This window comes from Taudactylus pleione, unplaced genomic scaffold, assembly GCF_031769625.1.
Source record: "Taudactylus pleione unplaced genomic scaffold, aTauple2 ptg000497l, whole genome shotgun sequence".
NCBI classification, from domain to species: Eukaryota; Metazoa; Chordata; class Amphibia; order Anura; family Myobatrachidae; genus Taudactylus; species Taudactylus pleione.
This window is the reverse complement of record NW_028284899.1, coordinates 1,579,613-1,605,454: the sequence shown is the minus strand read 5'-3', so window position 1 is coordinate 1,605,454 and position 25,842 is coordinate 1,579,613. Positions and strand designations below refer to the sequence as shown.

Here is a 25,842-nt window from a genome sequence, read left to right as displayed (position 1 = left end):
GACAGCTCCAGAAAGTAGACAAGCCATAAGGAAAACTGGAGACATACATTGGCAGCATAAAGAGGACTTTGGTGTTAGAGACAGATAAGAGTGAGGTGAAAGGGGCAGGATTTGGGAGGGGTGATTGATCATTAGTTGTATACAAAGGGACCCATAGGTTTGAGAGATTTGTCCCTGGGGGGAGGAGGAGGGGCACTTAGGGAAGTAGTTGCCAGAAGAAATAGTGAGCCTACCCCCCTCTCTCTCCCACAGTCCCACTCCTCCTCCTCCCTCCTTCCTTGGAGAGGCCTCCCAGTCCCAACACAACACCCAGCTGCGAGGGACACAGAACGCACGGGGACTATTACTCGCTACTACTAGGGAAATAGGAATTGGGGCAGAAGGAGGATGAGGAGGGTGTGACTATAGAAAGGGAGGGTAAGCTGAAGGTGAGAGAAAGTCTTGTAGATACAGAAAGAAATCGGTCGATGAGAGAAGTGTTAAATGGACAGAAAAGAAAGAGAGAAGTAAGTGACATCAGAGAGTAGTAAATAGGACACACTGCAGGCTGCACAGGGCTGAGAATAAGAAGCAGCATAAGGAGGACATCTGAGAATCACCCATCACTGGCCTGGCAGCAATGTGCCCCTCTCCTGGACAGTCATCTGGAAAGAGACCCTGGAGTTTCTGTTAGAAAAAACCTCAGCTGTGACTTGCAGGACAGGGCTCTCCCCTCCGAAATCACTGGGGAATTGACCCTACCACCCAGGAGTGCCCGCAAGGTGCCCAGCAGCGCCCCTGACCTCCACTGAGGGACTCCTCACAGATGATGCTGGACAGGGGCAAGGTGCTGGTTTGGGAGTGGCAGGATGAGGGCTATCTTTGGAAGCCATACAGCCCGCAGGTGGCTCATTACATCGAGCAGGTGCTCCGGGAGAACCCCCGTGCCAGCTCCGTCAGCCTGGGAGAGGCAGATGCCAGCCTGACACCATATATCCTGGACCTGATCTCCATGAACCAGTTCCGCCTGGACACAGGTGAGTGATGGTAAATGCCAAGGTGGTCGCAGCAGCAGGCGGTGCCATATATGCCAGGGGATCGGCAGGTGCAGGGGGCGAGTTTGCGGGTCATGTGCCGTGTGCACGGCAGGTGCGATTGTACTAATCATTTTGTTACGACCGTTTGCGGAGCGACATTGGAGGTACGGGCGGCTCAGCATGATGCAGTCCTGAGTTTCTCAGTGTTATTATTAGTTGTTGGAGATATTGGTTTGTAAGAGAGAGATTGGTCACAGCTAAGGAAGAGTTGTAGAAAATTGTTAAATTGCTAAAGTCATTAAAACTTGGCCCAAAAAGTGACTCCCAGCTAAAGATAGATGCAGCACAAAAAATTGACATATTTGTGTGTGTATATTATATATATAGATAGATATACATGGCCATAACTAGGGTAGTGCGGCCAGTGCCATGGCACAGGGCACCGCAGGGCAGGGGGCACTATTTGGGCCTGTCAGTTTTCCTGTTTATTATGATTCTCTCTTGTAGCTTCCTCTTCTTTTATCCCCAGCATCTCCTGGCCTCCAATATCTCTTCCCTGGCCCTTCCCCATGAGGACATGGCCCTTTTCCAGGTGCACTATTTAAAAAGGGGGGGCGCCAATGCTCTCTCTGGCACAGGGCACCAAAAAGTCTAGTTACGGCTCTGTATATATACAATATGCCCAACAAACTGCTGACATATTGCTCTCCACACGTAGAAGCTATAGACAATGCGATTTCAATGATGCACTATATATATCAGTTTAGTATATATCATATGACTGTATAAGGAATTGTGCAGATTTTCTTTTGTTTTGGGGTATGTGGGGAGGGGGGTTGTATTAAAAAATGTCCAGTATGCATGGAAGACACATGTGTAATATGATATTACTGGACAGAAGTGAGGACGTGTTGAATTTGCCACTGGGCACCTATAGTATAACATGAAACTCTTATCTTGATCATTTTACAGATGTTATTGATTGATCTCTATAGCAATAGATTTGTGTATGGCATGCATATTTGATATTTAAATGACAAACCCACTGTACAGCGCTGCAGACCACGTGTGGCGCCCTATAAATAAAGTTTAATAATAATGATTGAAACATGGAAAGTGAAGTGTTGGGTGGCCAGTCATCCTTATGGCTGCCTGCATTTTCAATGTGACATTCATGGTGTCTCTCTCATCAAAAAGCACCACATGCAAATTGACAGTGTGGTGAAGCCCTAAATGAAGACATGAGACTAGGTAGGAACTACTTCAGTTATCCTGAATACAAAGGCAGTTTTTTTTTAAGTCAGAGGTTCCCAAACTTCACCATTACAGTCCACATTTTAAGGATAGCCATGCTTAAGCACATATGACTTAATTGGTACCTCAGTCAATTTGATTAAACCATCTGGACTCAAGCATGGCTATCCTTAAAACTTGGACTGTAATGGCTGGGTTTGGGAACCTCTGGTTTAAGTGATTGAGGCTATTTTTACAAGTAGAGAGACAGCAGAGGAGAGATGATGACTTTAGTGCTGGTTATAGCCTGTAAAACACTAACATCTCTTCAGTAAATAAAAACCTCCCCTGAAAAGCTGGATATTTCACAGCTGTGCGTTAGCGGATTTGTCCTGCGCCTCCCCCAAGAATAAACTGCAGCAGCAGCAGATGGACAAGCTTGAAAAAAAAAAAAAAAGTGTAGAAATTGCTGCACTTCCCGTTATTCAGGCTCTAAGCCTGCTGATTCTTCAGATGAATTTTGTACTGTTCCCAATTAGACACGCAGACATGAATCAGAAGCAGTGATAATGGTGAAATTGTTCGGTCTAACTTATTTTTGGAACATTGGAAAATCTTTAGGTCATGATGGAAACAATGTGACAGTGTGTACTGCTGATCGTCACTGTAGAATAACATAGTCAGAGGTGGGAAAAAAATAAGGCCGCCCTTTAAAAATACTATTTTTATTTTTCAGTGATTACCATAAGTTAGCATTACATGTATACAACAACAACACCCTTAAGAAGAGACAATAACACTAATTCATGACAACTCATCTAGCAGACAATGCCCTTCTTTGTTTCTTGCTATCTATCCATTTACCTGTTGATATAACCTTGACTATAGAAAAAATAGAGCAATGTTGTGAAATGGGTCTTTTATTGGGTGTATTACTTTTTGTGTTTGTGAATCACTTCTCTTTTTATACTAGAAACATGTCTACCAGTAACCATCACTGCTAAGTGACAGTACATATGTTACAGAAAGGGAACTCATTCTAGGATCTATTCATAAAGCAGTGAAAAGTCCTGTTTGGCTGAAAACAGGGCTTTTCACTGCTGTCGGCAATTCATACATGGGGTTACCGTGGAGAAGGTTATTTCTTCCCCAGCGGCACCCCGCTTCATGTATGAAACTCATCACCATACTTTTGTATGGTGAGTGCGGTTCATAGAAGAACAGAAGGCTCAGCTTTCTGTTGCATACAGATTCGCCATCTCAGGATGGCATAATCTGTACTGCGAACAGAGCTACTTCCCTGATCTCTGGAACCTGGTGCTGGCTCCGCCCCCTTTTTCCCAGCGTCCTTTGCAGCAGGTCTGATCTGACCTGCTGCTCTCAGACGCAGGGGCATCCACAGTGAAGAGCAGACATATCGGGCACTCAATATGTCTGTACTCTCTCTGCTTCCAGGGATCGCGGAGGGGCCGGTTACCGCACAAAAATGTAAGTGTACATGAATGGCTACTACACATCACTATACATTGCACTATACAAAATTATATAGTGATATTTTTTGTTAGCCACTTCATGTTCTTCATGAATAGACCCCCTTATACTCTTATGGCAGAGTTTCACAAATTCCCCCATTACAGTCCAGGCATTAAGGATATCCAAACCTGAGTCCAGATGGTCAAATCGTATTGACTGTGGTAGTAATTAAGTCGCGTATGCTTAAGCATGGGTATCCTTAATACAGGGACTGTAATGCGTAGTTTGGAAACCTCTGCTCTATGGGGCCGAAGCAGAGTTGAACTGAAGTTGGGCTGTAGTTGATTCAGCGTTGTGCACATATTTGCCCATATGTACATTTGGTTTGATGCCCATTATCATCAGTGTGCCCTTGCACCAGCCCTTTAATAGCTGCAAATATAAAATCTTTGGGAAACGGTGTTGGGTTGGTAAGTCATCATTTGCATGGTGTCTTAATCTATGCCAAAGTGTCCTATCAGGCTGTGGTGGTACACTTCTAACTTACCTTTCATCCATTGTTCTGAGATGCGTTTCAAGGCACAATAAGCCAAACTTAGGAATCTTTGAATATGGATCACTGGTACCTGTACAGAAAGACCCCAGTATAAACAACATGACTCTGTGAATGCTGGATGCAGTGGTAAACGCAGGATTTCTAGAGGGGGATTTCCAAATGCTTGATCTTAGAGTGAGTGTGGCCAGTCTATGAAGAGGGCATAAGTACCGCTTATCCAGATTTAATATGATTCATGCAACGTGTATTGTATATCATAATTCTAACATACACAGGACCAGTGATCACAGTAAGCCATTAGATGTGGTAGTATGGCCATTCAGTCTGAGATCAATGTTTTTATTTTAGATGTGAGCACTATTCCAGAGCATTGGAGCAAGTCCAGGGGTCTGGGGGAGCAGCAGAAGAACCTAGCACTGCCCTGGACATATATGTAGATATTGGTCTCCTTATGCACTAAATAGTGTAATATTATATGGTATTAATAAGTAACCCTATTGATGGTCTATAGCAGTGCATTACTAACAGTGCATGTTTTCCAGTTCTCCTAGTGGGTGCACAGGTGTATTTATTACTGGCTGACACATGTTAATAGGTCCACAGATGGTGCTAGTTATTTAATTTGTGATCCTGAGAAGAACATGCAGCACTAGTAAAATTCTATTATATTGCAATTTCTATTGTGGTCACAGTGTGGACTGGGGAGGGGGGTTTCCAGGCATCCGGAAACCCCTCTACCTTTGCCTATGGGATGGACGGAAGACATATGTTATGTCCATGACCTTTCTGAAGTTGCCATGAACGGTTGTGCACTGTTGTACTGTACAAGTATCAGTGATCCCTATTCTGAGGTACAGTATGTTGTAGGTGTGCTGATGGTGTTTAGGACATTCTACATGTTCAAGTCCTTCATGCCAATGAATAGAACCTTTGGTAAATTCAGTGGCCACTTCAAGTTTCTGCCTGCTTTATGAGGAATGTATCCATACATTTGTAAAACAATTCGTTAACATCATGATGCAAACAGCGAACAGGTTCTGTAGCAATAGCTCACAATCAAATGATCTTTTATCATCAAACGGAAGAGTAGACTTTTGAAAGGAATCAGGCTGTTATGAGGTTATGGTGTAAGGAGCATATTAACGATATTCTTCAGACGGCTGTTTTTGGAGGATGCTCTATACTTGGCAATCTTTGATTTTTCCCTTTTGGGAGAAGCCTGGAGGGGAACTGCAGGTGATCGCCATTGGGGCCGTGCACTCCTTGTTATTAGGCCCTAGCCTATTGGAAGGAGTGGGGCCAATATTATGTATTTCTGGAGTCATATTGTCCCATCCCTACCTCCTCATAGTTACGCAAATTGTGGCTTTATGCACCCATGCCAGAAACTGGCCGGGATACACGTGGACCATCTACTCTTCCGAGGGACTGGGGGAATTTTGTGAGTCTCCAGGACGTTTCGGAAGAGATTGGTATAGGATACCATCAATAATGAAGTATCCCTGCTATTTACGAAGGGATGACCACAGTAGAGATCAGAGATATCTGCTGTGTGGCCTCAGTTCTTGTTTGGAAAAAATGATGAAATTTAGGCCCTGATTCAGAGCCGGACGCTCTGACCAGAGCGCTCGCTCTGAATCAGGGCCCTCCTCCATTAATATGGAGCGTCCTCCTGGACGCTTGTATAGCTGTGGGTCACCACCCACAGCATATACGAGCGTGCAAAAAGATGGTCGCGATGGTCTTGACCATCGCGACCATCGGAATTGTGAGGGAAACCCTGCGGTCGGGTTTCCCAGCCGCAAGGCCAGGAGTGATTTTGGCTCTATCAGAGCCAAAATCACTCCCACTGACATCACTAGTGATGTCAGTGGGGCCGGCTTCAGACGGTAGGCATTCCCATGATCGCCTCCGTCTGGCAGGCACGCCCACCAAAGGGGGCGTGCTGTCAATCAACATCGACAGCACGCCCACTTTGGTGCGAGACCCGGAGTGATGGAAAGTCCTTCGCTCGCCGGGTCTCGGGCATGCATACGACGGAGCTCCCTCCGTCGTGCGCATGCACAGTGGGGACCATCGACCCACTTGCGAGCGTACTGCCGCTCGCGAGTGGGTCTGAATGACCCCCTTAGTACGAAGCCATTGTAGCATTTGGGCTACATTTGTACACATTCATCAGGAGAACCATTAAGCCACTGCTTGCACATGCGTGATCTGATGACTGCACATATGAAGTGAGAAAACTGTGGATTTCATTCAGACCCATTCGCGAGCAAAGGACGCTCGCAAACGGGTCGGGAGCAGCTCCGTCGTGCGCATGCGAGAGACCCGGACTGCGACAGCCAAGCTGTCGCTCCGGGTCTCGCACCAAAGGGGGCGTGCTGTCGATGTTGATTGACAGCACGCCCCCTTTGGTAGGTGTGCCGGAACGCCTACCGTTTGAAGCCGGCCCCACTGACATCACTAGTGATGTCAGTGGGAGTGATTTTGGCTCTGATAGAGCCAAAATCACTCCAGGGCTTGCGGCAGCGAGACCCTACCGCAGGGTCTCCGTCGCAAGCCTGATGGTCGCGATGGTCAAGACCATCGCGACCATCATCATGGACGCTCGCTATAGCTGTGGGTGGTAACCCACAGCTATGCGAGCGTCCATGAGGACGCTCCAAAAAAAGGTAGGAGGGCCCTGATTCAGAGCAAGCGCTCTGGTCAGAGCGTTCAGCTCTGAATCAGGCCCTGTGACCAAACCAGAAGTAAAGTGATAGCGGAAAAGATCAATCTCTGCATATGCTATTAAAATGTTGCAGCTTTATTCTTGCATGTTTATGCTGTCAGAATTTCATGTTCTAGGGGACAGGTCAGGGTATAGATTATATTGCTTGATTGGTAATTATGGTGCAGAACAAAATAGAACATGCAAATCATGTAAATTGCATGCAAAGTTTAAAAATGCATACACTTAAAAAAGTTACTTGTAGAGTAGAACTGCCTATGTTTGTATAGAAGTCATATAGTAACATTTATATAGGTCTTTGTGTGAGCTCAGAGATGTCAAAAGGAGATGTCAAAAGCTGCTTTTGGCCTTCAGGCCACCAAACATGTATTATTATTTACATCGTTGCTGTTGTTTTTGGATTATTGTATCTTGTTCAGCTTCTTTGTTCCAATTTTTCTCAATTGATTACAGTGCAGAGAATATAGAAAGTGATGACAAAATGAAGGACAAATGATGCCTATATATAGGCACGCCATACTATCTCTATAAACCAGGACACTCCTGGACTACATAGGTTCTGTGGCTGATTAAAACCAGGTGAAGTCCAGGCTTAAAGCCAGCCAGCCACAGAACCTGTGTAATTCATGAGTGTCCCGGTTTAAAGGGATAGTGTGGTAATCCTTCCTATATATGTTTAAATAATATCACAGACTGTCTCATTAGGAACCATGCTTTCTCCCTGATTAACCTAACTAGCAAGCCCCCAGGCCCATTAAAAATCATCTGTTTAAAACATTAGTGAGGTTGATCTTCATCCCTATGGAGGATCTCAGATTTCACCCGAGATAAAGATACTTTCACACAAAAGGACCCCCAGTCTGGTGTTCTAACACAAAACGCAGTCACTGGCGTGGAAAAGTGTCCTGCGGGACTTTCTATCTGCTGGGTGTAATATCCAGATTTTCTGCAGGGCTTTTATATTTGGAGAGGATGCGTGTGTACTATGCTGCTCATTGTTACTGGAATAAGGCTGGCTGGTGGGAGAGTGGGAGTGAGTTGCAAGATGCGCTGCCAGAGACCCCAGCAGGAAGTCCTTGTCTCTGAAGTTATCTGTCTCTCTATGTCTGGGGTCAGGTTGGGGGTCTCAGACAGAACAGCTGTGTCTTTGTTAGTCACTATCCCTCAAGCTCCAAGCTCCCACAGCTAAGAGCCAGCTGTGTATAGACCATGCTACACAAGTCTATAGGCACCTCTATCTTATACTCCGCTGTAGACCATCTATGTCGTACAAGATCTCCTATACTTACAACAGATGTAAAATTTGCTCTTTCCTTCTAAAACACTTTTTAATAGCATCATAACAAAACAAAAATGATCTTTCTGTATAACATTAACAATTATTTATATAGCACACACATATTCTGAAGTGCTTTACTGAGAATATTCAATCATTCATATCAGCCCTTGCACCAGTGGAGCTTACAATTAATATTTCCTACATGGATTTTTTTTTTTGTGCCATAAGACCATTAACCAGCCAGTGAGTTTTTGGATTGTGGCAGGTAACCCACACGAGCATTAGGGTGACATGCAACTCCACTCAGATACAACTGGCCTTGGTGGCAATTGAACCCAAGGCGTTGGCCCTGTGATTCAGTAATGCTGACCACTGTGCTAACTGTTGTCCAGTGGCGCTGTTACCTATATTTGCAGGAAGCTCTCATGTATTACTGGAGTGAGTGGAAATCAGAAATGGTTCTATCTGGTAGACAGTATGGGTTACTCCACAAAGGCCCTATTGGGATTACAAATTCTCCATGACATTTTGTATTTTGGGTGTCTCCAATCTGTATCATGAGAGCAGAGGAGATCTAGGGACTGCTTAATGCAATGCCTGTAGTACCAGGGCTGGGAAATAAGTGGGCCCCCCCAGCTGTTGTAGAACTACAATCCCAGCATTCCCTGCTACAGTTTTTCTATTTGACCATGCTAAAACTGTTGCAGGGCATGCTGGGATGTGTAGTTCAACAGCAGCTGAGAGACCGCTTTATTGCCCTCCCCTGAAAGTGTATACACTCAGATGACACAATGTTCTTAGTGACCACTCTAAACTGGATAATGGCAGATCGCAGCTTGTCTTTATCAGATAATGACCTAAGACTAGAACATTTCCCAGACATAGGGATACATTGTATTCACAAAAAACTCTATGCAACATAGCACAGTACTTTTTTATGTAATGTTACTATATACTTGCTCTTTAGAAGGCTTATTCACTTTTGAATAATTCCCCCATGTGACAAAAGACCTTGCATTGGATATCCCTACCTATCATGTTCTATATAGACAAGAGCCTTTCACAATATAATTTGTATTTTATTCTGTAACGACACTGCAGCTCAAAGTTGAGACTTTTTTTACGGCTTTCGCCCTCCAGGAAATATGTCACTGGCGCCTACGCAAAAGATGGCAAGACACTGGCACTGTGGCGAAGTCTTTTGTTATCGGCAACCTATTTCAAGCACAGTCTTCAGATTTGATTCAGGAAGTGGCACTGACTGATCCGAGTCTCCTTACCACCCCTGAAGAGAGCACCATAACTTTGGCGCTGGTAGTCATAGTTCTGGGTGCAGGGTGGTGACGTGGGACCATATTGAACAGGCCAGTGGGCACTGCATAGGCCTGTGGGTACTGCACACCCTGCACCATTAAAGATACATCACTGATTACAATTCCTACTGCCTCCTATAGTGTTCTATTGAAGATGATTGGGCAGATAGACTTTGTTTAGTGACGTGAGCTACAACATAATCTGCCTTGGGGTGTTTAAAGGTTTATTGGGGAGCTGTACACTTGTCACATTGGGATGCTAGACCGGAGGCGTAAGTAGACTTTTTGGTGCCCTGTGCCAGAGAGAGCATTGGCGCCCCCCCCTCCCCCATTTTTAAAATAGTGACATAAGATTATGCACCTGAAAAACGTCCATGGCCTCATGGGGAAGGGCCAGGGGAGAGATAGGGAAGGCCAGGAGATGATGGGGAGAAAAGAAGCTGCAAGTGAGAATGATAATAAACAGGAAAATTGACAGGTCCAAACAGCGCCCCATGCCCTGCGGTGCCCTGTGCCATGGCACTGGTCACACCACCCTAGTTACGGCCCTGTGCCAGACTGTAAGCTGTCACAAGCAGGGCCCTTTCTAACTACTGATTTACATCTGCACCTTCATCAGACTGTTTTTTATAGTAATTTTTTCTGCATTTCTTCTGGCACTGTGTGGTTATGTGATTGGAACATGCATATGTGCCCATGTATGTTTGCATGATTCTGCCACTTACACCTAGATTGGCAGTACATGGACAGAGTTGTTGCGAGACTGGCGGTGTGGCAAAGTAGTGATGCATGGCCATGCCCCCTCTGTAAAAAATACCTTCATCACCTAGACCAGACACCCCACCGTGGCCTCTCCAACAAGCCTGTGCTTGGGTAATCAGTACCCGTTCCCACCCCTCACCCCCTCTCTGCACCTTATAATATTGGCCAAATACAGCTAGGGTGTTTTTGCGCAATGGAATATGTGGTCAAGAACAAAATCACACATATACATCTGAGAATTCCATATTTCTAAGTGGTCATTTCTAGCCGACCATATGTACCAATATGGTCGCCAGCAGTAGCATACTGATTGTGATTGGCTGTGTGTGAATGCCTATATTATGCTATTTGTATGTATGTTTTTGCTTATTTTCAACAGAAGGAGTCGTTTTATGCATATCAAATATAGATATTTTTATGGAATACATACGGGATGCCGGCGGTCAGAAGACCGACGGTGGCATCCCGATGCTCAGAATCCTGACGGGGTCTCGGTAAGTATCCTAACCCTCCAACCCCGCAGTCTAACCCTAACCTCCAGCCTAACCCTAACCCCCACAGTGGTACCTAAACCTAACCCTCCACCCCCACGGCATAAACCTAACCTCCCCGCTATACTTACATTCGGGATTCTGGCGTCGGCATCTCAATTGATGACTGGACTCCGACGCCAGTATTCTGCCCATGGGTCAGGATTCCGGTGTCTGGATTTCGACCGCCGGCATTTCAACTGCATCCCATTATTATTTGCAAGCAAAACAAATGGTCACAAACCTAGACTTAAGTGTTTGTGATGTATACCTGGTGTAAACCAGGGGCATATGCTGATGTGGAGCAGTGCACACCATAAGGGCAGAAATACACTAATGTCTGTGCTTTTTTTAACGCTAATGTTGCTGCCAACTCTGACTCTTAGGGGGAGGAGTATCAAGTTTTCTAAAAAGTGGGGAAGTGGACAAGATGAGAAATTGCCTATTGCAGTGGTGGCGAACCTTGGCACTCCAGCTGCTGTGGGACTACATATCCCAGCATGCACTGCCAGAGTTTTGCTATTAGGGAATGCTAAAACTTTGGCAGGGCATGCTGGGATATGTAGTCCCACAGCAGCTGGAGTGCCAAGGTTTGTCCCCACTGCATCCAACCAGCTTCTACAAAACATTTATCAAGTACATACTATAAAACAATATGTAGAAGCTGATTGGTTGCTGTCCACTTGTTCACATTACACATATATATAGATATATATATATATATTATAGTTTACAGTACATTCTTGCTTATTTGAAATAGAGTAGCTCTCAGGGGAGTTTGTGCTTGTTTGTTTTATAGGTGAGGCAACACCTTGAGGGCGAAAGACAATCATTGCATTTGAGAAACATGTCCTCCCATAAAGTGTTATTTATATCCAGTAAAAAGTGTCATTGCACACAAGACTCCAGTACTAAAGCTTCTTGTATGAAAGGCAAGGGCTCTCTCTGTGTTACTCAAAGCAATAAAACCATTTGCAGTTGTTAGCTACACAAATATCTGTCACTGTAGTCTTCACCTCTATCTGTCAGAGCCCTGCACCCAGGTCTCTTGCTCATTAAACATTAATTAGGAGGTGGGGAAGATTGACCCCCAGGCTCTGGTCGCTGGGGGGATACAATGGAATCTAGATGGGGGGAGGGACCAGCTGGGCTGTGAATAAGAGACACAGATGCCCAGAGAGAGAGAGGCTGGTTGAGGAGGGGGTTGGTTTGGGTTGTGAGTGCACAGGGGAGCAGGAGATTTATTCACAGACAATAAGAAAAAGAATTAATAATGTCCTGGGAAAAGGGACTTTTCTCACAGTCCTGAAGTGCCCCTAACTGTTGCCCCCTGTCCGAGTGACACTCCTTTTGTGGGTGAGAAGTGACATGACGTATTCAGCAAGGCCCTGTCCGTCATATTGCCGTATATTGGGTAGAGCTAATGTACCCTTTCCTATCACCTTCATTACAATGATTGCTTTATATTCTCTTTGTGAAACAACATCTGTTGTGACTAACAATTGCAATAGAAACTACATTGTATAATGATCAGTATTGTACAATTCAAAGTTTTCATCTCCTAATCTGATGAAAATGTACACATCCTTTTTTCAGCTCAGTGCCTTTCTCTTCCCGAATCTCTATTTTAAACTTAAAATGTGCTTGGCGAATGCAAGAATTGTTTCGCTTAAAAACCTCTCTAAATAGAAACATACAGGCATTCAAAAGCATTGCCTTATAGAGCAAAGCAGTCATTCCATAAAGTAACCACTGGGGGCGGTGTTCTACAGCAGACTATCAGGGGTATTCAATATGGGTGCGATAACATCGTTTTTGAGTTAATATCGCAATTATGACGTCATTATCGCAGGTTTTACTTTTACACTGTATTCAATATCAAAGACTTATCGCATTTTTGAAAAGTCGAAGTTAAAAAACGGGGATAAGTTTTCACCTTTGAATAGGTGTCGAAAAAAAGTGCAGAATTGGGGTTTAGGGGTGCAGGCTTAAAAAAAATAGCCTGCACCCTTCAGAATCACCCCTTGAAACGATCTGTGTCAAAAAAAATAATAGATAAAAATCGGGACACTCCCAAAAAAGCACTTTGAATTTGGGGGCCAAAAAAAAAAATGTTGGGGAACAAAGTAAAAAAATAGTGAACTTGACTCTGGGGGGGTCCCCAAGTATGCCCCAGGTGTTTTTTCATTGCAGCTCCTTGCGCAAGTGGGAATTTCACGATTTTTTCAAGTCTGTTTAGCAACTTTAAAATATGCTGACCCCCATTTTCAAGTACCCCAAATTTGCTGGGCATAGTTATTTTTCCCCCAAAAAAATTCTAAATGCTCTTCTGCACCACTTTCTTCAAAGTCGCATTTATGCACTTGCTGCGGCTATTAGAAAGCCCGACTTCCTTCAGGAGTTAAAAATGGGGGTACCCATAGTGATCCCCCATGTCTAGACATCATTAGGGGGGTCCCTAGAATATTTCCCGAAAATTCCCGTTTTTGTTAACCTGTTAAAAAAATGTGTAAAAATTTTGAAAAAAATGACATAAGGTCCCCCCCCAAAAGCCAAACCAGCCCCACGCTTGCCAGCCAGTGGTGGTTTCTAAAAATACGGGGAACAAAATGTGTAGGGTTCCACCGTATTTTAGAAACCAACACCAGGCTGCAGGGACTAGTGCTGGTTTTAAATATAGGGGGCAAAAACGATGTGGGGTACCCCCTATATTTAAGACCAGCACCAGACCCAACCGACCGGGGTGTAATGCCACAGCCCGGAGACCCAATCACCGGGGCTCCAGGTCCAAAGCATTACACCCCAAGTTGGTCAGCGCAAGCCGGTGATCTCGGGGAGTCAGGGACCCCCCAAAAAAGGGTCCCCCTCTCCCGAGCACCACAGGCTTATGCTGAAGCCTGGGACTCTTCCCCATACCCCTTGCTTGGTGGGTATGGGGGTAATAGGGGGTCCAAATAATGTAACACTATTGTGCTTTACAGTGGAACTACAAGTGCCAGCATGCCTGCCATTTTGCACTTGTGGAACTACAAGTGCCAGCAGACATGCGGCACCTGTAATTTTACTGTAAAATAAATAGTTAAAAAAAGGCATGACACACACACCGTGACTAGTATAAGTTTATTACATACACCTACCCATTCACACATACTTACCTATACCAGAAGTTTCCATGGGTGTTTTATAACAAAAAAACGTGTTACCCGATCCACACTACAAGCTATGTGTAAGTGTGTTGTCACACATACACATAGCTCCCGAATGGCCGCTGCCGGGACTTCGCGGGGCATTGCAGTCTCACTGTAGCGCGGCCGCTGATAGGTTCCAGCAACTGACAGTTCCCACGTGGGCTGACTCACCCACGTGGGAACTGTCAGTTGCCGGAGCCAATCAGCGGGCGCTCTACAGTGAGCGCTGTCGCTGATTGGCTGATGGGACTGCAATGCCCCGTGAAGTCCCGGCAGCGGCCATTCGGGAGCTGTGTGTATGTGTGACAACACACATACACATAGCTTGTAGCGTGGATCGGGTAACACGTTTTTTTGTTATAAAACACCCATGGATTACTGCGGAGACCAGCGCTGGATGTAGGTGAGTATGAAATCTTTCTTGCAGGGCCAGCTACCATGGATCTCTACTGGACAAGGGGACCGAACATCTGGTATAGGTATGTGTGAATGGGTAGGTGTGTGTAATAAACTTATACTGGGCACGGTGTGTGTGTTTTGTCTTTTTTTAACTATTTATTTTACAGTGAAATTACAGGTGCCGCATGTCTGCTGCCACTTGTAGTTCCACAAGTGCAAAATGGCAGGCATGCTGGCACTTGTAGTTCCACTGTAAAGTACAATAGTTTTACATTATTTGGCCCCCCTATTACCCCCATATCCACCGCTCCAGGGGTATGGGGTTGAGCCCCAGGCTTCAGCGTAAGCCTGTGGTGCTCGGGAGAGGGGGACCCTTTTTTGGGGGGTCCCTGACTCCCCCGAGATACCTAGCTTGCGCTGACCGACTTGGGGAGTAATGCTTTGGACCTGGAGCCCCGGTGATTGGGTCTCCGGGCTGTGGCATTGCACCCCGGTCGGTTGGGTCTGGTGCTGGTCTTAAATATAGGGGGTTCCCCACGTCGTTTTTGCCCCCTATATTTAAAACCAGCACTAGTCCCTGCAGCCTGGTGTTGGTTTCTAAAATACGGTGGAACCCTACACATTTTGTTCCCGGTATTTTTAGAAACCACCACTGGCTGGCTAGCCTGGGGCTAGTTTGGCTTTTGGAGGGGACCTTATGTAATTTTTTTTCAAAATTTTGTAAAATTTTTTTTTAAAGGTTAACAAAAATGGGATTTTTTGGAAAATATTCTAGGGACCCCCCTAATGATGTCTAGACATGGGGGATCACTATGGGTACCCCCATTTTTAACTCCTGAAGGAAGTCGGGGTTTCTAATAGCCGCAGCAGGGAAAAACATCTTGCAAAGCTATTTAAAACCCCGACTTTCTTAAGCAGGCAAAAACGGGGTTACCCATAGTGATACCCCATGTCAGGACATCTTTAGGGGGGTCCCAGGCATATTTCCCAAAAATTCCCGTTTTTTTCCTTAAATGGGCTCAAGGGTCATTTTTTGAAAAACAGGGATAATTTTTCTAAGCACTATAGCAAGTGAAAAAAAAAGCAGAATAGGGGTTTGGGGGTGTAGGCTTATAAAAAATAGCCTGTAGTTTTGGGAATGTCCCCTTAAAAGGAAATGTTAAAAAAAAAATGTCCTACAAAAAATCGGGTTACCCTTAAACAAATAAATTTGGGTTTAAAAAAAAAATAGGGACACCCCAAAAAATTAATTTAAAAATTGGGGTGAAAAAAAAAATGGGAAAAAATTGTTTAACAATAGGGAAATAGGTTCAGGGCTATTCTGCAAGTATGCGGCAGGTGTTTTGAAGAATAGAATTATAGCGGCAGGTGCACAAATGCAGAATTTTAAAAAACTTACTTTAGGGACTTAAAAATATGCTAGTACCCATTTTCATGTACCCCAAATTTGATGGGACCACTTAAAAAAACGAAAAAAATAACCTAAGTGCTCTTCTGCAACACTTCTTCAATGTCGGGAAAAAAACACCTGCTGCGGCTATTTAAATCACCGACTTTCATTTAAAGGCTAAAACGGGGGTACCCATAGTGATCCCCCATGATTTTACAACTGTAGGGGGGTCTTACAAATGTTTTATGGAAAAAATCGTAACTTTACGCAAATCCAACTTCGGAGGTTCCCGTTTTCGACGATTTCAAATTGAATACGGAGATACACGGGAGCGCGCCCGATACTTTAACGCAGAAAAAAACCCCGATATGAAACGTAAACTTCGGCAGTGAAGTTAATGTTTCATATTGAATACCCCTATATGGCTCATGTTCCATTATGCAGAAATCATTATGGCAGCTCACATTGATGTTAATAAAACTCAATATTATTTTTAGAAACCATACTTACGGATATAAATGTTACTTTTCCTTCTGAAATCCTGTAGATATGAGGGAAACTGTAGAATTGGTCAACATTTTATTCATATACAGTAATATTCTACTACTCTAAATATATATTTCATATGTTAATGACTTTAGACTGTTAGCAGGGACTGAAAGTAATGGGTGTGTGTGTGTGTGTGTGATATATATATATATATATATATATACATATACACACTGTACAGTGCTTCATAAATCAGTGGCACTATATAAATAAATGGTAATAATTAGAGATGTCCGGGTTCTCCGAGAACAGACAACCGAATTTAGGGGTCCCGAGTCGAACGGAATCAGAGTTCAAAATCATTTTGGGGTACTGAGTCAGACAGAGTCGTGGTTCAAATCTTCCCGCGGTTCAGATTTAAAAAATTAACTCTGCTTTTGGATTGCTTTCTAACAGGTTAAAATGACGTCATTTTAGCTGTATGGGTTTTTTTTTGTTTGTTTGCTTTTTTAAATACAGATCAAAAACAAAAACAAGTCATAATAACATTTACTAAATATGGCAGCAGACATAAATATGTAACACTCCATGTGCACAATCCCAGCTGTTTCTTACAAAACAAAAGAAATAATCTTACTCTTGTGACTGTATGTCAGGCAATTGTAGCTCTGATCTTTGAATAACAATAGAGGTTTTTTCTTGGTCTTGGAAGAATGTCATTTTCTCTCTTCTGTCCCCGTGAAAGAAAAACCCATAACTTTCAGGAAATTATGTGAGCGGCTCTTTTAGTACTGCACCCACGCTGAACAAAGAGCGGGCATTTCTTTTCATAAAGGAGTTTGTTAGCTACAGTTCTCAGCCTCATTCAGAAGATCTGCACTTAAAGGCAACAATACTGATTGAAGTTAGGGCAGCTGTCAGTGAACGAGTTGTCCGCACAACTTTATTATATCTTCATTGTAATACAAGCATAAAGTTGCATTTATTTAAAAAAAAAAAAAAAAGAAGAGGAACACAGAAAAAGTAATATAAGTAGAAATCAGTAAAACAGACAAATAGCCCCATACTTGCAGTCCTTGCTGTATCTATATTGGGTGCATGGTGTGCAGTGAACACGGGTCCCTGGGTCCAGAGGGGCACCCGCACTGCACATCCTTCACCCATGTTTAATACTTACTTCTCTGGAGTCTGCCATCGACACTATAGCAGGGCAAATCACTGGGAAAATGGAGCAGCGGCCATCTCCCTGGAGAGTTGTATACGTCCTCTGGGACCATGGAGCGGGTGACATGTTACCGGAGACACATACGCAGTAGACTCTGACTCAGTGAGGAGCATGGTGTCAAACCAATAAGAGAGAGAGAGAGACATACATATACACACACACACATTCAGTTAAGAGAGAATAAAGGATATATTTACTAAGGTGCGGGTTTTTAGAAGTGGAGATGTTGTCCATATCAACCAATCAGATTCTACTTAACATTTATCTAGCATCTTATAGAAGATAATAGCTAGACTCTGATTGGCTGCTATGTGCAACATCTCCACTTATAAAAACCCGCTCTTTAGTAAATATACCCCTAAGACAGTGGCCTATTCATCGCTTCATTTCTACAAAAACAGGCGCAAATGAACATTTTCACCTGCAATTGTAGAAATTAAGTTATCGGGCCATTCGTCAAGAAGGTAAAACGGGATAGATCATCGATATCTCCTACTTGCCTTCCTCTTGCGGAATGGCCCGCTGTTCCCATACACTAGTATGGGGACAGAGGGCCTGATTCAGACTCGCGAGCGAGCGCTGAGTTCTCACAAGCAGGTCGATGTTGGCCCAGTGCGCATGCTCACGACGGAGGCGGCTCCGTCGTGCGCATGCGTGAGACCCGGATAGCGACAGGCAAGCCATCGCTCCGGGTCTCTCTACAAAGGGGGCGTGCTGTCGATGGTGAGTGACGGCACGCCCCCTTTGGTGGGTGTGCCGGGGGCGTGGCTGCCCGGATGGAGGCATTCCCATGGGAACGCCTACCGTCTGGGGCCGGCCCCACTGACATCATAAGTGAATAAATCATAAGTGATGTCAGTGGGAGTGCTCTAGGCTCTGATAGAGCCGAAAGCACTCCAGGGCTTGCGGCAACGAGACCCTACCACAAAGGTCTCGTCGCAAGCCCGATGGTCAAGACCATCGCGACTATCTTCCTGGCTGCTCGCTATAGCTGTGGGTGGTCACCCACAGCTATACGAGCGGCCGGGAGACCGCTCTAAAAATTAAGAGGGACGGCCCTGATTCAAAGCGAGCGCTCTGTCAGAGTGTCCGGCTCTGAATCAGGGCCAGAATTCATTAAGCTCCCAAAATATAATATTTTCGGAGATTGACTACGGGAGCATTCGCCCTCAGCAGATGGCGTTTCCTCCCGCTCGCTGCGTGCAACCAGCTCCTTCCCTATGGGAAGAAGGGCCGGGTTGCGAAGAGGGATCCCTCCGCCTCTGTCAGCTCCTTTCGCTGGATGTCGACCTGTAGGTTACGCATGCACATCTGTGTCACTGCTCCGAAAGGAGCAGTGAAAAGATTCATTGCTCCAAAAGGAGCAGTGAAAGCATTTGGAGAGACAGCTGATTTTTGGATCAGCTGTCTCCGCGCTAGAGCAACGACGAATTGTTCCAGAGCTCGCGGCAAGATGAATTAACAATGAATAGACCCCACAGACAGTCACAGAGTGGGCTACACATTAGTACATACAGTAGGCAGTAAAGATCAATGTTAACCTATATTCTCAACTGTGTTGGAGGAAATAAACCAGATGAAAGATATATTGTAAAGCATAGTCTTGTCTTTTTTTTTTTTTTCTTGGATGTCAAAAGTTACGTAATGCACTCTACCATATTCCTGAGAGCGTGTATCTCTGGCTTAGATGAATAAACAACTGCCTAAAAGCAAAATGTTTCCACAGCAGATTTTTTTTTTATCTTCTTGTTCACATACCACAAATATATAATAAAAGCGCATATTTACCGAGTATATTGTCAGTATAGACACCACAGTGCCTCCGACTTTTAAAAACATCCTGGTCATAGCGGCTCCCTTTCTCATATTTCAGAACGGATGCAAATCACTTCACTTCAAAATATCATGAAATATTTCTTGAAGTTTTAAGATTGACAGATATGTGTCTTTGTGTACGTACAGAATACTTGCTGCATTTTTTTCATGTGGATGCCTGTTCCTTATGTCAGTGTTCGCTATATTAAAATTGGTAAAGGGAATTCCATTTACCACTTGGAAAACAACCAACTAGATGAAAATGTAAAAACTATTATGCATTTATGTGTTTACTGTTCTGTCTAAATAGCACCACTTTTGTACGTCGCTTAGTTATGTAATGCGCCATGGAACAATGAAATGCATAGTGACCATTTCTTCCATTTCTTCACAGGAACTTTGTATCCAGTCAGGAGAGTGAGCTTTTCACTGTCCACTGCCCCTGGACGATGTATTGTGTGGGAATGGGAGGAGCTTCCAGGACAGTGGGTCCCTTTTGAAACCCGATTATCAGTCTTAATCCAGGAGGCGTTGGAAAGACAGCAATCAGGGGTTCGTCTTGGCGAGCCTTGCAGTGGGTCCCATATATGCTTTCAGACCATGACCCAAATGCAATTCCCCTCACAGAAGAGGATTAGAGTCCGGGCTCGGGCCCAGAAACCCTATCCCACTGTCGGCATCAAACGTCCTCAAACTGACTTCCAGACTGCAGTGGCCCAACATCCGAGTAGGGATATAAATTCCAGACATGGGTCACTTACTGCTTATGGAAGTCCTGTGAACTATAGCCAAGGACTAGAAAATTTCAACCAGGGACTAGTGAATGCCAACTATGGACTTGTGAGCTCTGACCGAGGTGTACCTAACTGCAACCAAGGACTAGTGAACTTTAACAGAGGACTAATAAACATCAATCAAGGACTAGTGAGCTCCAACCAAGGAATAATTGACTCAAACCATTTATTAGTTAACTCCAACCCGGTACCTGGGAACTCCCAACTGAGGGCAATGAACACAAGACATGACCCAATGAGCTCCAATTATGGCTTGGCTGGTGCTAGCCCCACCTTGGGAAATTCCAATAATGAATTTATGAACTCTAATCAGATATTAATGAACTTGAACTCTGGTGTGGTGAATTTTAGTACTGAGCCATTGCACTCTGATCATGGACCTGTGGATTCTAATGACTTGCTAGTAAATTACGACCAAGACATAGACAATACAAGCAATGAACTGATTAATTTTGATGCTAATGTAGAAAGTCCAAGTTATACCCCTTCCCACTACAAAACCGCTGCACTGAACTACAGCCCTGAACCGGGAAATACAAACCCGATGATTTACGACTCCTATATTGGATTACAAAGTACTAGTCCTCAATGGACACACATGCATATGGACTGTAGGCTTGACAATTCTAGCCCTACATTTGTGAGTTCTAATTCTACACAAGCAGATTCGAGAACGGGGTTGGTTAGATCAGACTTGAATTACAAAGCCTTAAGACCTGAACTAGTGAGGTCAGAGTCGAGAACGGCAGACCGTACAGCTGTGTTCAAGAGGTCCAGTTCCAGATGTGAAGAATGCAGATCTGAAATATTTATGTCCGATTCTAGATCTGCAGAGATTAGACCTGAAATGCTCAGATCGATTTCTAGACCTAATGAGTATAAACCTGAATTTGTTAGATCTGATTCTAGACCTGCTGACTTCTGGCCTGGTTTGGTCAGGTCTGACTCTAAACCTGGATTCACCAGATCAGATTCTAGACCAGCTGAATTCAGACCAACACTGCTTAGATCTGACTCCCGGCATCACGAATCTAGATCTGCAGTAATGAGGCCCGATTGTAGAAATGTAGGCTCTAGACCAGGGTTTGTTAGATCTTATTCTAGACCTGCAGATCCTAAGCCAGAATTAGTTAGGTCTCCTTCAAGATCTACTGACTCAAAGCCCGGGCTTGCTAGCCCCAATTCTGGGCACAATCACTTCAGGTCTGGCATAGCTGGTAGAGGCCTATCTCGTTCAGTGTCACTCAGAGGAAGTAGAAGCCCCCCACCTTGCACATGTCCACAGTGCCTCCTGGTGCAGAGTGTGAAATCAGCCAGCTGGCCTGGGCGACCTTCAGAGAAGACACCAGTTAAAGGACAGTGGCATGACAGTCACCAAAGTGAAAAGGGCAGAGGCATCACTAGGTAAATATCCATTGTATGCTTTGAGTTATCAATGTATGTCTGCAACATTCTACACTTATAACATGTTGATTGTAATTGCTTTTGCAATCCACAGGGTGCCTCCAGTGCCTCTCAGTAATCTAGAAGGCTCAGGAATGATCTCACCAGCTCTGGCAGGTAATAAATATAATATTAAACAGCCAGGAGTATATATGTGGGCTCATACCATCTGACATTAGTCGAAGTGTGTTTTTTAGTGTTACCATACCCATTTGCTCTTTTCTTTCTTTTTTTTTATTTAATGTGTGTGTGTGTATGTTGGGAAGTCTAGTACATATAAATAGATGCGGCAACTCTTTATGGTCTTCCATTAGGTATCAGTGGACTACTAATGAGCGCTGCAGGGCTTCCAGTCTGTCTGTCCATCCCTACCTCCCCTGTTTTCTGTCCACCACCTGTAAAGAAGAAAGACCTTCGACCAGTGCCTGGTATCCAAGGCAGTAGTCGAAAAATCAGTAATCAGAAAGGTATGTCCCACCCAACTGTGTTATTTCATATGATCAGCTCCTTTTCTACTTCCTAATCCTATTGGCTCATTTCTCCATTTTTTTTCCCACTCTACTTAATTTCTCTGTCTTTAAAATTTTTTGTTACTCAAAGTGGGGTACTCATAGTAAGCATTTTAACTAGGGTAGTGCGGCCTGTGCCATGGCACAGGGCACCGCAGCACAAGGGGCGCTGTTCAGGCCTGTCAATTTTTTGTTTATTATCATTCTTACTTGTAGCTTTCTCTTATTTCATCCCCAGCATCTCCTGGCCCCCTATATCTTTCCTGGCCCTTCCCCATGAGGCTATGACCCTGTTTTGGGTGTGTTATGTCCCTATTTGAAAAATGGAGGGGCGCCAATGCTCTTTCTGGCATAGGGCACCAAAAAGTCTAGTTACAGCTCTGATTTTAAGCATATAGGGGGAGATGTATCAAACCTTGTAGAGAGATAAAGTGGAGAAGTTGTTTAAAACAACCAATTGGCTACTAACTGTCATTTCAAAGACTTTAATTTCAAAGACAGAAGCTGATTGGCTGCTTTGGACAAATTCTCCACTATGTCTCTCTTCAAGGGGACTATGTATCAAACCGTAGTTCAGAAAATTATGCAGAGGCCACAGTTTCTGTGTAATTTTATGGATCCTGGCTATGTAAGAACAGCCTAATGTTCTCCTGCAGAAGGCTAACCACCACTGCAGACTGCGGCCCCTATAATTACCAATGAGGATTTTGGTCTCATTGGTTTACATCATCCACAGATGGCACAAACCACATTATGCCTATGCAATCATATATCGAGAGCAGAGAGCTCTTACGATTCCTCTCCTGCAGTCTCTGGAAACTGACTCTGTGCAAATGCGCAGTGACAGTTTCCCAGTTAGTCTGTCAAAAAATGTGAAAGACTCCTCCAATACCCCGGGGGTGTAACTCGAAGGGACAGCGGTTATCGCTACCGCTGTGCTGCGATTTGTATTTAGTACATAGCGGGGATAATCATGTAAAAGATTATTCTGCGATTTTTAGCACATATGACCCCAAGGCTTGATAAATCTCCCCCATAATTTTACACTAATTCTAAACCTTATGATGTAAGAAACCCAAAAGATATGTATCAATGTATATGGCGCTAATACAAGGATGTACTGATTCTACATAACTGTCCAGTGCAGGGGTGTTCAACATGCGGCCCTCCAGATGTTGTAGAACTACACATCCCAGCATGCCCTGCCACAGTTTTGCTGTTAAGAAATGCTAAAGCATGCAGGGATGTGTAGTTCCACAACAGCTGGAGGACCGCATGTAAACACCCCTTGTACAGTGTAATATACCTAGAACTAGTATGTGAAATGGATACTACACCTGCAGAATACAATTTTCACTTCTTTAGAACTGGTCGAGAGCAGCTCAAACTTTATATTACTTTAGGGAAAAAATTCAGAAACAAAAATTTATAATAACATAAATAGAATAAAAGAAAGTTAATTATAGTTGTGCCTGTAGTCATAATTTTTATGGGAATTTTTATAGATTTTTTCAATTATTTCAACATCATTATTTTCATTTTCTTATATAAATAATAGTTGGTAACAATTTAATTTTAAAATAAAACATCCAACTTAAATATTATATTATATACATTTTTTTATATTACTTTTAAATAAAATTACCCCCATCAGAGTCATCCCTATCCAGTTTAGTGCCCAAAGCATGATTTTTTTCCAGCACCTCTTAAACTGCAGCCAATCCCACCACCAAGCCTGCTGGGCACCCCCAAACACACTATAGCAATAGGGCTCCATGCATTCATCTATATGGCCTATGCTTAGGGCCATCTATGACACCCAGTGCTTTCCTCCTGTCTCACTGACTTTTCCATTGTGCATATTTTAATATTTGTAGGCCAGCAAATAAAAAATGACTAAAGCAATAGTCTGTAGCGCCACCTACTGAATGCTAGATGTACTGCTCAGCAGACTGCTCAATTTTCCCATTTTGTACTATACACATCTACTTCCCCCTTTTAAATTGTGTGCGCATTTATTTTTAAAAGTTCTGTATTTTTATATTCTAATTTTTTTTTTTTACTTTTATAATTGCTATTCTCATACATCTTTTGCTTTTACTCCCTATGACAGGTAAAAAGCCAGCGGAGATGATAAAACAATTCTTGCAAAGAGTGAGGACTCCACCGTCAGAGGTATGAGTGTACCACCACTTATTCCCCTGGGTGTAGGTTACAGATGCTCTTTAAGCCAGGAGTAGTGTTATTATGTACAGGACAATATGGTTATCAGAATCACTATTTGGTTAGATTCTTGTGCATAGAGGACAGTCCCTTTAATTTTGCATTATGGCGTGTTTATAAATGCATTACAGAAACCCTCTTTGTTAAATGTATCTAATTTTTTCTCCAAACTTAAGGCGCACATCCACTAGCAGATATTAATGGACGACTGAACGATAACGACATCGTTGCCTCATCTGCTAGTGAATGTGCGGCATTAGAATGACTGATTTACACACTGTCTTTCAGCAAATTTATACACTGTTATTGAACCAATTTATAACAAAACACATGAATGGATACAAAATGACCCTTGCAATTTTACTGATGTAACGGAGATAACGGATTTATTCAGCTAAGTAACATACGGTACCTCAGTGCCCTAAACTTGACCCCCAAATAGCTAATGCAAACAAGCCTTATAGGTTGTTTTTTATAACATTCAAACCGGAGATGGATCTTGGGATCCCTCCCTGTAGCCTTAAACATGCAAATGCACAGTAGGTAAACTGGTTCTGAACTATCGTTACTCTTCCCCAGCATAGACTCTTATCAGAGCTGCTATCCTAGTCAGAGAAGATTGATACATAAAATAGACCCAAAAATGAATTTCCTATTGGTGAGATATGCAACGAGAAGTTAAGACAATGAGCCTGATTCATTACGGATCACAACTGCAATCTCAGCTGCGATTACGCTCGCAGTGCCGCTGCAAAAATATGCTAATGTCTGCTGTCGCAGCCCAACATAAGGACTTCCACGTCTCCTTACTCACATGATATCAGAAATGTGTATTCGGCTGACATTATTAATTTTATATACATCTCAAATATTGATGTGAGCCAATGATGACGTCATTTGTATGTAGGCAACGAGATAACCAGCCCTATCGCCTGGATGTTATTGCGGACAAAAGGTTTATCACTCTTTGACCCTCCCAACATGGTCCATGTGATAATCGGGATAGTGTGAGCAATGCGCTATGCCACCTTTTTTTTTTTTCGGTTCATGTATCCCCAATGGGCTTGATTCAGAGATGTGCGCAATGCTGATGTTTTTGCAGTTGAGCGATTATCGTCTGTCTGTGCATGAGTCATACTGCACATGTGTCAGGGTACATTACCATAGTCGTTCGCAGCTAGTATTTATTCGCAGTGAGCGAGTATTTAGGGGTGGTAACAGGGAATGTTGGATAAAAATGCAGTCTGGACCATTTCTCGGGGAAGGGGGGGGGTCACATCCTGCATCAGCGATCCCATAAGGGGCTCTGGCATCTCAGTTCATGCCGCCATTCGGCACCACTATAGGATTACTCGGGACGCCAGTGTGTGTCTCAAACATATCCCAGCGGCTGCGACATTTGCATATTTTTGCACAACAGCTACCTGCGGGATCGCAGCTGCAGTGGAAATAGTGTGCGTCTCTGAATCCGCTT

General features: G+C 43.8%; 1 protein-coding gene across 1 annotated transcript in view; it reads left to right on the top strand.

The window, feature by feature from the left end:
* The first annotated feature begins 321 nt into the window (after positions 1–321).
* DTX4 (deltex E3 ubiquitin ligase 4) overlaps positions 322–25,842 on the top strand; it is a 32,342-nt gene continuing 6,821 nt past the window's right edge. The window contains exons 1-5 of the mRNA XM_088449815.1: positions 322–1,016; positions 19,794–21,597; positions 21,692–21,753; positions 21,951–22,103; positions 24,259–24,320. Of these exons, the coding sequence (XP_088305941.1) occupies positions 806–1,016; positions 19,794–21,597; positions 21,692–21,753; positions 21,951–22,103; positions 24,259–24,320 (2,292 nt within the window). The 5' untranslated portion in view covers positions 322–805. The remainder of the gene's footprint in view (positions 1,017–19,793; positions 21,598–21,691; positions 21,754–21,950; positions 22,104–24,258; positions 24,321–25,842) is intronic.